A 10,349-nucleotide genomic window follows, 5' to 3' on the forward strand; every position below is an offset into this window, starting at 1 on the left:
TTACCGACCGGATAGGTTAAATACTACATTACCCAGAATCCTCAGCTAGAAAAAACCCAACACAAGGTACACACGGGTCAAATATGGCGGCCCCCGCGAAAAAGACAGTTCGTGTTTCAGACGACTCGAGTAGTAGTGACGATGAAGAACTTAAAAGATGTCAGGAAGCAGTTTGGGAGATAAAAACTAACAAGACGAAAGGTGAAAGTCCTGTGATGTTTGGAGTGAGAGACTAAATCTACTGTAATTTTACAACCCTTTCACCATTTGTGCAGAATGTATTAGCCTGGTGAAGTCCGTGCGCATTAGTTTTAAGTTAAATGCATTAAAGTAAACGAATTGACAAAAGTAGGAACATTTAATTTGTTCTTTATTGTCGGAGATTTCCTGCAATAGATAAGCTAGCACATTAGCTCACTGGTGCTTTTAAACAAAAGACAGAAAGCAAATTCAATGAACCTCCATTAATTCTGCCTGTTGGTCTGTTTTAAGATGGAGACAGCAATGCTAAAGAGTCAAAACGGTAAGTTTTCATAAATTACACCGCAATTAGGAAAGAAGAAAACACGGGTTGAGCCTCCAATAAATGTAACACTTGTAACTTTCAGCTTAAATTTGGGAAGGAATATACAAATATCTGTTGACTTCAGGACTTCTGTGGAAAAATGTGCTTGTACCTTGAAGCCATATATTTGAAAATGAATGGCCAACTGTGTGAAATTAATTTGAATGCGTAAATTAGAAATGAAATAATCAAAGCAATGTTGTTGTTTTTTTGGAACAGTGTTCTTGTTGCTGACCATGAACATGATGGCAACGAGCTCCAGGTCACCAAGGAGTTTCGAGCACACGTTGCTAAAAAGTTGGGACATCAACTCGACAGGTAACTTGTTTGAAAGCAGGAAAGGGTGATGTTTTAATATAAAAGGTGTTAATTATTGGAGGAAACAAAATTTTAAATCAGATTTTTACTGTTAGTTGCATTTCAGTGATGCAGCCTGACACCTCATCTTGTCTGAAATCTACAAACTGCGATGATGATGAAGGTAACGTTTCTGCCGCTTTTTGTTAGATTCTTTTATTCAAGGTTTGCCTTGTCTCTGTAAACGTTGAGCTCTTCTCCTTTTAGGGTTTCGTCTGTTTTCTACATCTGTCCCAGAACAGAAAGCTGATGAGCCTCAAGCTCCTGTGAGGCGTCGCCCTGTTCCCAGCTCAAGGTTTTTCATATTTGTTCTTATTATTATCAATTTAGATTAGCCTTTGTACCCTTCCGCGGACCTTTTCTGCATTTCTCTGCCCCTCACAGTGACAGCGACAGTGAGATGGAGGCGAGGCTGAAGGAGGCAGCGGTGTCCATCAGAGATCTCTTACCCTCGTCGTCATTTTCCTCTACACTTTCACAAGCCTCAGCACAGCCTCCCAGCTTAGAAGGAACGAAGAAAAATAAGAAAGCGTCACAGGAAGAAGAGAGTCTCTCTGTCAAGAAGAAGAAAAAGAGGAAACAGAATCAAGAAGAGAGCGAGCAGGTGGACTCTGCGGGTTTTGCTCCTAGTCCAAGCAATGGTGAGAACGGGGACTCAGAGCAGAAACACATCCAAGTCAAAAGGAAAAAGAAAAAGAGGCGCGATGGAAACGCAAAGGAAGGAGCTTTGAACTGATTTTTTTACCCTTTTTTTTTTTTTTTTTTTTTTCTTTAATACGCTGCCCTTTTTTTGGCCCGTTTGCATTCGGCCATAGCACGGTGAAGCGATTGGTTGGTGTGGTATTTTCCACAAGGTTTTGAGGATAGAGGAGGAAAGCCACTTTGTTCATTAAACTTTTTACATACACTGTCGACGGCACATTTGAAGTAGTCTTTACTTTTTCATGAAAGTGAGAAACGAGCAGTTCAAAGCAGTGAGTTACAACCAATGCAGGTAACAAGTTGCTAAGTTCCACTTGAATTTACAGTGAATATTACAAAACATTATTAAAAAAACAAACACATTTTGATGCTGATCTTGAGTTGATTCTCTGCTACTTCAAAGATCCATCTTTTCTAATCTTGATCCTTGTTGTGACTATAGTTGTGTGGTATTTGAGTCATAGTCATCATCACTCAGCTCTCGTTTCAGGCTTCTCTGAGAATCCCAAACGCCCTCAAACTTCAGCTGACGGGTAGGAGACGCTTCACGGCCACGAAAGGTTTACTGTGCTGTAGACACCATTTGTGAAGGCATGTAGGAGCTGATGTCTGTTGGTGAAGGCGAGAGGAGATGAGACTGATGCCGTTCTGTCGTCTGAGAGGAAGGATACAGCTCTAGGCTCTCAGAGGAAGCTGTTGATTAAAGTCAGACAACCGTTTTATTATTGCCTTTAAAATGTTTGGCAAAACATTTTTTTTTTTTTTTTTTTCTACCTCTTGAACATTTGTTCATCTATCAGGCAGCATTTTAAGGTTTTAACGTCTATTTCCAACGAGTTCAAGTCTGCGGAGGGCACTGAGGGTGCCAAAAAGGGTGGTCAGAAAGTCCTTAGTACAATATCAACTCGTTGAAGTAGATATTCTGCTAAATACAGCTGTGGTCAAAAGTGTTGTTAGCTGTATGGAAGTAAAAGAAACAGCAGTAAGAGTCCTCTGACATTTCTGACAGAAGACCGTAAATGTAAAGCAGCACCCAAATGAATTATACACACCATAATTGACTATTAACAAAAGCTATTTGAGAAGTTATGTTTGGATGTAGATGTTTTCACAAAGACCAGGTTTACCATTAAAATAAATGTAGATTATGGCAATATGCATGAGAATAACACAAATGGAACATTTTTATGAATTTTGTTTTGCAACAGCAGCATGGTGGATCACCTGTTTTAACAACTTTGTCCAAGAGCTGAAAAGACCAGTTATCTAGAATGATTTTCCCTTTTTTTTTTTTAGTTCATAATGCAGCAAATGGTTTCAGTGAGTGAATCTCCTACTCTACAGCCACACAGCTGTAATAAACACAATACAGAGCGTGGTTTGGTCTCTTCTGAATCTTGTCCACTGCATAATTTTGTCTGTTTTAAATGCTGTGCCACATGAGGACCTTTCAATATTGGTTTTCAGCACTGTTCCTTTTGTACGCAAATTTCTTTAAATTCCCTGAATCTTTGCGATTTTTATTTTTTTTTAATTTTGGACAATTTCTTAAATCATTTGTTCTCAAAGACTTAACAGATTGGTGAACTCGTCCCCATCGTTCCTCTGAGGGACTCTTTATTCTCACTGCTTTTGATTTAACCTAAATGGTTTTTTTTTAGCATTACACACTTTTACCCTGACTCTCGACTTACTTGTCTTAACTAACAAATCTGCCAATAAGCACCTATAATGGGCCTCCCTTATTAACACTTTGCATCTTGTGACAAAACGACTCAACTAAGCTAACTACCTGCCTTTTTTCATATTGAAGATATATTTCAGAGGGATACATCATCCTATCTAACTCTTGGCAGGAAACTAAATGAGCAAATCTCCCACTCACTATATGACTTTTATTTGATTTTACTATCATTAGGGACTTTCACCTTCAACAAAACATCACTGCAGATCAGTTTAATCCTGGTTAAAGTCCCTTTGAAACGTATGTTACTTGGCATGCAGTCAGCCCCGTCAGTTGTGGACTCTACCTGTTGCAGGTGTGTGGGGCTGCAGGTGTAAAGAATCCTCCTGTAAAGGTGGGTCTGTCTCTTCTTCGGGATCTGTCGTGAGAATCTACCAGAAACAAAATTCAAGGACACGACTTTAAAGCGGAACATTTGAGGCTTAAGCAGACCAAAAAGCCCATCAAAGTTGGTACCTGTCTGACCGCAGCGAGGCTGGTCAGAGTCCCCAGGCTGGTGCTGTCAGTGATGACCATGGCTTGGGACAGCAAACTGGATGAATGGTATTGGGGCGAGTCCAATTTGTTGTACACTGCAATGAGGAACAGATAGATGAACCTTGACTGAATATAAGTTGTTAAACTGAGGTCATGTTGCTGCTGCGGCCTTACTGTGACATGGCAGCTGTGCCATGGTTGCCATGAACGGACTGGCCGCCATGTGACTCTGAAGCTGCTGTGATAATGGCTGGTGGTGAGACGCGTGAAGCTGCTGCTGGAATGAGATTGGCTGGAGAGCTGTGAAACTGCCTCCCATGTTATTTATGACAGGCACGCTCTGCGACTGTGCGGAGGTTAAACCTGTGAAACGCCAGGAAATCACAGCACATTCAGGAACTTTCTTTTTTTATTCTCAAAAGTGAAGAGAGCAAACTGAAAGCTTGTGTTACCAATGAAAAGAGAGGGCTCTCCCAGGCTCATAACGCCAGGCATTGAGGCCATGATGAGGCTCTGTGAAGATGCAGGGGAGGCAGACAGGCTGTGCAGGGAGGTCAGAGTGCTTACTGGGGGTAGTGGGCAATTGCTGGACACCTGCAACCAGGGGAGAGCATGGTCGTGATGGCTGCAGTGCATGCAAGTGGGCTGTTGTGTGAACTATTGAAGGACCGTAACACACACACTCACCAGCTTGGGGTTATGGCTCTCGAGGAGTGTGTGGCTGGGCTCCAGGTGGACAGGACTGACCACGAGACGCCCCCCTCTCTCCCCTCCGCTTCTTCGGGCTGAGCTCACAGAGTCACATGAGATTTGCTGGCTATATTTCACACCTGGGAACAAACCAAATTGGGTGACAGAACGAAGACAAGCTTCCATTACTGCTACAGCTAGAAGTAATGTCTAGAAGAGTGTAAAGTCTAAAGATATAGTCCCAGCAAGACCAGCTTTGTCTCAACAGGGCTCTATCTTGCCTCTTCTGAAACCAGATACCTCCGTTTTCACTTTTAAACTTGTGTGTATCATATTTGAGGCTGGCTTGAGAGTTGTCAAGGCATTACCGTGCTCAGGGCTCGGTGGATGTGGGTTATTGGAGGAGGAAGTTGATTGGTTGGTGAAAGGTGTGTCAAGGGCCAGCTTGTGACGGAAGGCCTCCTCTTTACGGCGGTTGGCAAACCAGTTGTACACTCGGACTTCAGTAACCAGGTTGGAGCCCAGGCCAGCAAGCTGCGAGGGAGACACGCCCCTCTGGAGACACTCTGCCCTAAAAGGAAGAGCACAGAGATAAATGGCTCTCCATTTCAAAGACATACATTTTCTATGGTATTTGTCCACATGTGGCCTATCACTATATTACATAAGATAATGATAAATTTCGTGTCTTGATAATTGTTGAAGGGTGATGATCATTCCTGTAGTGCTTTTTATCAGTTTTGCATAAGGTGGTGTTGGATATATCTGCACCAGGATTAAAATACATTATGGCTAGTCTTTTAAATATTGCTAGATGTACATGTAAGATCAGTTGTTAGGAATCTAGAGCATTTAATATTGTAATACAGGTTTTTACCACACAAATCTGAGACCTGATTGCGGTCTGGTTGACCCAAATGGACACGGCTAAGCTTACGAGATTCCAGCCTCACCTGTTGCACTCCTCCACCAGCCCTTCTCTTTCCTCCTTGCTGGGATTTTTCTGCCTTTCATAAGCTAGGAAGAGGATCTGGAGGGAAGCAGGGCCCCACTTGAACCTGTTCCTTCTTCCTTTCTTGGCTTCCTCTCCTTGCTCCTCAACAGGTGTAAGGCCATGTTTGGCATTGGTAAATTCTGGAAGGAAATATAAGAAAGGAAATGTAAGAAAAGTATTTCAGTCTTCTAGAGAAATGATATTTTTGTGATTATTTGTTTGAAAGAAGAAGAACTTGGTGCTCCACGGTGGCTTGTGTACTCACGCTGGCTGATCTCGCACCGCTTCTGGACGTACCAGCTGTACAGAGCAGCTCTTTTCTGGTTCTTCATGGGTGTGCCTTTGTTGAGATGCTGGGAGAGGTGGGACTGATTGAGTCCTGTGGATTCCACCACCTCTCTCTGAGGTAGGTTGTGCTGCTGCATGTAGCTTTTAACCATTTTTGCTACATGCCAGGGGTCCTCCCTGTTAGACATAGGTGAAGTAAGTATACATTTAGTTAAGTTCTGTGCTTCAGTTACCTTGTGAAGCAGCTGGATTCTTATGAGGTTCTTGAGATCATAATCAAGAGAAAATTCTGTGACAAACCATCTGATGGATCAGGTTAGTGCTTAACAGTTTTGAGGAATCTTTACTTCAAATACTTGCATTCTGGGCTACTGCATCTTTTCAGTATTTGCCTTTTTTTTCTAGTTTCAATTCTTCAAGATTAAGAATTTGTATTAATCATCATGGAACAATTGAAAACTTGGGGTTTTCTACCTTTTTTTCAGCCTCTGAAGTCTTGACGAAAAACATTGTGAAGTCATGACAACACTTTAAAAGATTTTTCCCTTTAAATATCTCACATTATTTGATTTAAATAAATATTAATTATCTCACTAACATTAGAGGAGAAAGTCCAAACTGAGTTTTGTATCAGAACCCCTCAGATTTATCTTCACACCCTATAAATAAAACTATTTAGAAAACCACTGATGCCTTATAACCACAGTAATGTCATATATCACAGGGAACACAACTGTACTTTTACCATTTTACTTTAAATACCTTTTGCTGCTAATGCTTCCGTACTCTTACATAAGTAGGATTTTTCATGCAAGATTAGATCAGTTCTACATACTGTAGCTGCACTGATACTTTTATTCAAGTTAATGATCTGAGTTTCTTCGCTGCACAGACATACACACCTCAGCATACATGTCATTTCTTGGACAGAGGTGAATCCTGTGTCTTTTCTGCAATGTTTTGGGTATTTTTCTGACAGTTTGCCAGTTTCTAGAGAGCTGTTAAACAGGTAAAGGCTGTGACAATATTTGACTTGTATGGCCACTCAGAGGGAAGTTACAGAGGGGCTTATTGACAGAGTGAGATAAGGGTAAGCACACAGGAGCAAAGTCCAGCTCTTTCAGATCACTGGAGGGGAAAAAACATCTGAAAGGTTTATGAGGCCTAATTTAATGCTCTGTCTCACAGTCCGAGGCAGCGAAAAAAAACACAACGCTGGAAAAATGTTCAACTTTATCAGACGCAAACTCAAAGAACAAGTATTTTCATTTTAGTAAAATAAATTATATGAAATATTTCTTTTTTCACTTTCTTCACATAATAATTTTATGTATGAAATACTTGCTTAAGAAATGTCTCTATTCCAAATATTCCAAATCGGGTCTAAAAGTAATGCAGAAACATTGCTTGAGCGTTGAACAAACATAGCCTCTCACAACCAGCCCTGCTCCATTAATCTTCACCTACCTGAATGGATGTAGCTTATTTATTAAGAAATGGCAAGTGAATAATGATGGGGGTGGGTAATTAGTAACTAGCAAAGGAGGAACCCTCTTTAAATTCGCCTCAGAGACCAGATTGCAGAGAGAGAGAGACTGAAGAGCACATGAAGGAGAGAGGATTTGGTAAAGAGAAGGGAAACGTGTTTAATAAGATAATAGATGTAGTGGAGACAGGTAAACTGTTGTTTCAGCCCTCACAGGCTTGGCTTTCTTATACTGGAGACAAAAAAGAGGAAGTAGAGTAAAACTCGGTGTTTAAGATTTTGTAGTAAATTTTTAAATTTAACGTGAGACTGTTGGACAAACAAACTGCTGAGTGATTTTATTAGGTGTTAAGATGATTTTACTGTTACCGTGGAGCTTCCAAAGAAGTATCGGATCCACTTACTGCAGTAACTGGTCGACTTCAACCCTCAGTTTGGACGCTTCGTTTGGAGAAAGCTTCTCAAGCTCTCGGAATATAGGCGGTGGGAAATCCATTTCTCCCTCTTCCGAGCTCTCTCCATCACCCCTGTCTCTCCTGTCACCGCTGGCACCTGCCCTGTTTGGTTCTAGTTCTCCAATGGCTTGAACCAAGACGTCCCTGGACAGTCCAGATTCCAACAGGGCCCAGATCAACTGCTCCTGAAGGGCCGTCAAGCGACTCGACCTGCCTCTGGCTGCCCCGGCCCTCTCCTCTCCCTCCATTGGTCTTATGCCTTACCTCGCTACTGCCTCACAAACAAACACTGCTCTCATGTGCTCTGCCACACTCAAATGGCAGCCACACAACCAGCGTTGGGCCTCATTATTATATCTGCAGTCCCTCTTTAGCTAAAGAGAAATTCTACTTTCATTTTCTTCAGTTGAATTTCCTCCCGATGTGTCCTGAGCTGCCTGGTTTTAGCTCTCCACCTGCTGTTTTGTATTCAAAGGTCAATTTTCTTTTTTTTTAACCTTCCTCCTCGTCACCCCCTCCTCCTTACAAGCGCCCTGTGAACTTTGTCCCCACTCCCTCAGTCCCCAACAGTGACCAAAGAGCATTTTAAAAAAACATTAAATAAAAGTGAGAGATGTTACATATCCAGCGGCCACGGCATATTACTTATAGCTGAAAGCAGCAAGTACAAGGGAAGAAACACAAATTAGAAGCTGAGAAGCGATGATTAAGCATTTTGTGGAATTATTTCTTGATTTATTGTGAAACAGACTTTTAGGATATAGAGAGGCTTTTCAATCTCTTTTTTTTTCTTTGCATCAAAGGTATTTTTAAAGAAGGTTAATCAAAGCACAGTTTTACATAATAAAAAAAGGGGGCTTAATGCACAGAACTACAAATCAGCCATGGCTTCATCTGACCTTTCTGACAGTAGAGAGCGCTGTTGTATCATCTGTACATGAGACCGCAACACGCTCATCGTTGTTTCAAGTGTGTCCTCTTTTACAACACGCCTGGAAACACCTTTTTATCGAAATATGTTTCATACTAACTACTAAATATGGATAATTTGTTAGGATACGTGTGTCCAGGATATGCAAAAGTGGATTCTCTGGTGAAAGAAGCACTTCAAATACAAAGAGCACATTACCTCAAAGTCCAGCTTTTAACATCCTGTCAACATAATTTGAGTTACAATCATCAAAATAATCAGTAGTGTGGAAAAAAAGTGTTAAATTCTTGTTGCTGGTTGAAGTAAAACTATTTCTAACTTCTTGATTTACAGGTGGACAGTTTGGTCCTGTCACTTCTAAAGTTAAGAGTCCAGTCCTGCAACCGAGTAAATCTGAGGATGTGCAAGATGATTAAAGAGGTAAGACGGATGATAAAAAGATGTGATTCATATATTTGTTTTTAATGGATCCAATTTTTTACCTTTTAGAGAATACTCTCATTTTTATGTTTGCACATCAAACTAATATAGTGAAGCCTTCAAAGCTAATTTTGTTCTTGCCCAAAGTGATAACAGCATTTGAAACCCGAGTCAGAAGCTCTGCCGTTTTAAGAGCCCACGCCTTGTCATCTAGATAAACATCTTTTGTCTTTTTCTATATTAACTAATTCTTTAAATGCACTGTACATAACCACATTACCAACCTCCTAATACCTGACATATAATTTTGAATGTATTCTCAACTTCTTGTTGCCACGAGTAAGACCTGTATAAAAACCTGTATAAGTTGAAAACCCAAGAAATTTGTGCTTGAACAGGAAGTAGTTTTTGAGGATTTGTTCTCATATTGGGGCCTTCGGTACATTTTATGAGACCCTGTGTGCTTATACCCTCCCAGGAGAAAAGAACACCATGTTACTTTTTACCACTGGTACTGTTTGTGCTTATGTGCACATATTATTATTCTATTTTTTTAAAAACAGAGTATAGTCAAAGAGTAAATTTATATATGGAGTATAGTATAATGAAACTGTGAGCAGGTTTGAACTTTCACAGGTGGTGTTCTACTCTGGATATTCTGCCTTGAATGTCATCACAGATTTCCCGATACAGTTTTCTATTTTTTTTTTTTTCCAAATCCAACATTTCTTTGTCTTTGATTCTCCTTTTGTCAGAGAAATTTGGCCAAAATGGTAAGTTGGAAAGGAAAACTAAATGGGGAAAAAAAACCTTTGAGAGTTAATGTGCTTTTATCTTTCTTCTCTTTTTTTCAGTGCAAAATGCTCACTTTCTCTGCCTGGATCACCTTATACCATTCTCAGGTTCAGCCTATCAGCACCTTTTTTGTGTCAAGCTCTTGTTACCCCACCCCACCCTTGGGAAGATGGCATTATACTGTATTTGGAAGGGTAACAGAGCTCCCTCTATCTCCCTGAGACATGCCACTGACCTGTAATTAAGTCCCATTGTACTATTCAGAGGAAACTCCTCACCCAAGCGGACAGAGGGCAGTGTGTGTGGACTTCCAACAGCTCAGATACCGCTGTGACTAATGCTCCACCACACAAGCTGGGTTTATCAAAAAGGAACACATGCAGAACACATTAGAGCTCGCATTTTCCCTCTCCAGAGAACTCAAAGCTATGTTGATTAGTAATGA

General features: G+C 40.8%; 2 protein-coding genes across 2 annotated transcripts; one reads left to right on the forward strand and one right to left on the reverse strand.

Moving 5' to 3' along the window:
• Positions 1 to 12: 12 nt before the first annotated feature.
• c6h12orf43 (chromosome 6 C12orf43 homolog) lies at positions 13 to 2,993 on the forward strand. The gene is made up of 6 exons (XM_075468412.1): positions 13 to 201; positions 493 to 523; positions 785 to 883; positions 979 to 1,046; positions 1,130 to 1,217; positions 1,307 to 2,993. Exons 1-6 carry the CDS (start codon positions 84 to 86, stop codon positions 1,656 to 1,658), a joined length of 756 nt encoding a protein of 251 aa, XP_075324527.1. The 5' UTR covers positions 13 to 83; the 3' UTR covers positions 1,659 to 2,993.
• hnf1a (HNF1 homeobox a) lies at positions 2,040 to 8,006 on the reverse strand. Its single transcript, XM_075468410.1, has 10 exons — positions 7,708 to 8,006; positions 5,795 to 5,994; positions 5,489 to 5,669; positions 4,904 to 5,106; positions 4,533 to 4,675; positions 4,282 to 4,439; positions 4,020 to 4,183; positions 3,825 to 3,940; positions 3,655 to 3,739; positions 2,040 to 2,317 (listed from the first exon to the last, which is right to left on the reverse strand). The coding sequence occupies exons 1-10, from the start codon at positions 8,004 to 8,006 to the stop codon at positions 2,187 to 2,189; spliced, it is 1,680 nt and encodes a 559-aa protein (XP_075324525.1). The 3' UTR covers positions 2,040 to 2,186.
• Between the last annotated feature and the right edge of the window lie 2,343 nt (positions 8,007 to 10,349).

Source organism: Odontesthes bonariensis, chromosome 6 (genome assembly GCF_027942865.1).
Source record: "Odontesthes bonariensis isolate fOdoBon6 chromosome 6, fOdoBon6.hap1, whole genome shotgun sequence".
Lineage (NCBI taxonomy): Eukaryota > Metazoa > Chordata > Actinopteri > Atheriniformes > Atherinopsidae > Odontesthes > Odontesthes bonariensis.

Excerpts from the sequence above, each read along its gene's own strand:
- hnf1a (XM_075468410.1), bottom strand. The coding sequence starts at position 8,006 with ATGGAGGGAGAGGAGAGGGCCGGGGCAGCCAGAGGCAGGTCGAGTCGC. Across the intron at positions 3,941-4,019 it reads GGCACAGCTGCCATGTCACA|TGTACAACAAATTGGACTCG; the intron begins GTAAGGCCGCAG and ends TCCTCATTGCAG. Across the intron at positions 2,318-3,654 it reads GCCCCACACACCTGCAACAG|CTTCCTCTGAGAGCCTAGAG; the intron begins GTAGAGTCCACA and ends TTTAATCAACAG.
- c6h12orf43 (XM_075468412.1), top strand. The coding sequence starts at position 84 with ATGGCGGCCCCCGCGAAAAAGACAGTTCGTGTTTCAGACGACTCGAGT. Across the intron at positions 202-492 it reads AAAAACTAACAAGACGAAAG|ATGGAGACAGCAATGCTAAA; the intron begins GTGAAAGTCCTG and ends GTCTGTTTTAAG. Across the intron at positions 1,047-1,129 it reads AAACTGCGATGATGATGAAG|GGTTTCGTCTGTTTTCTACA; the intron begins GTAACGTTTCTG and ends TTCTCCTTTTAG.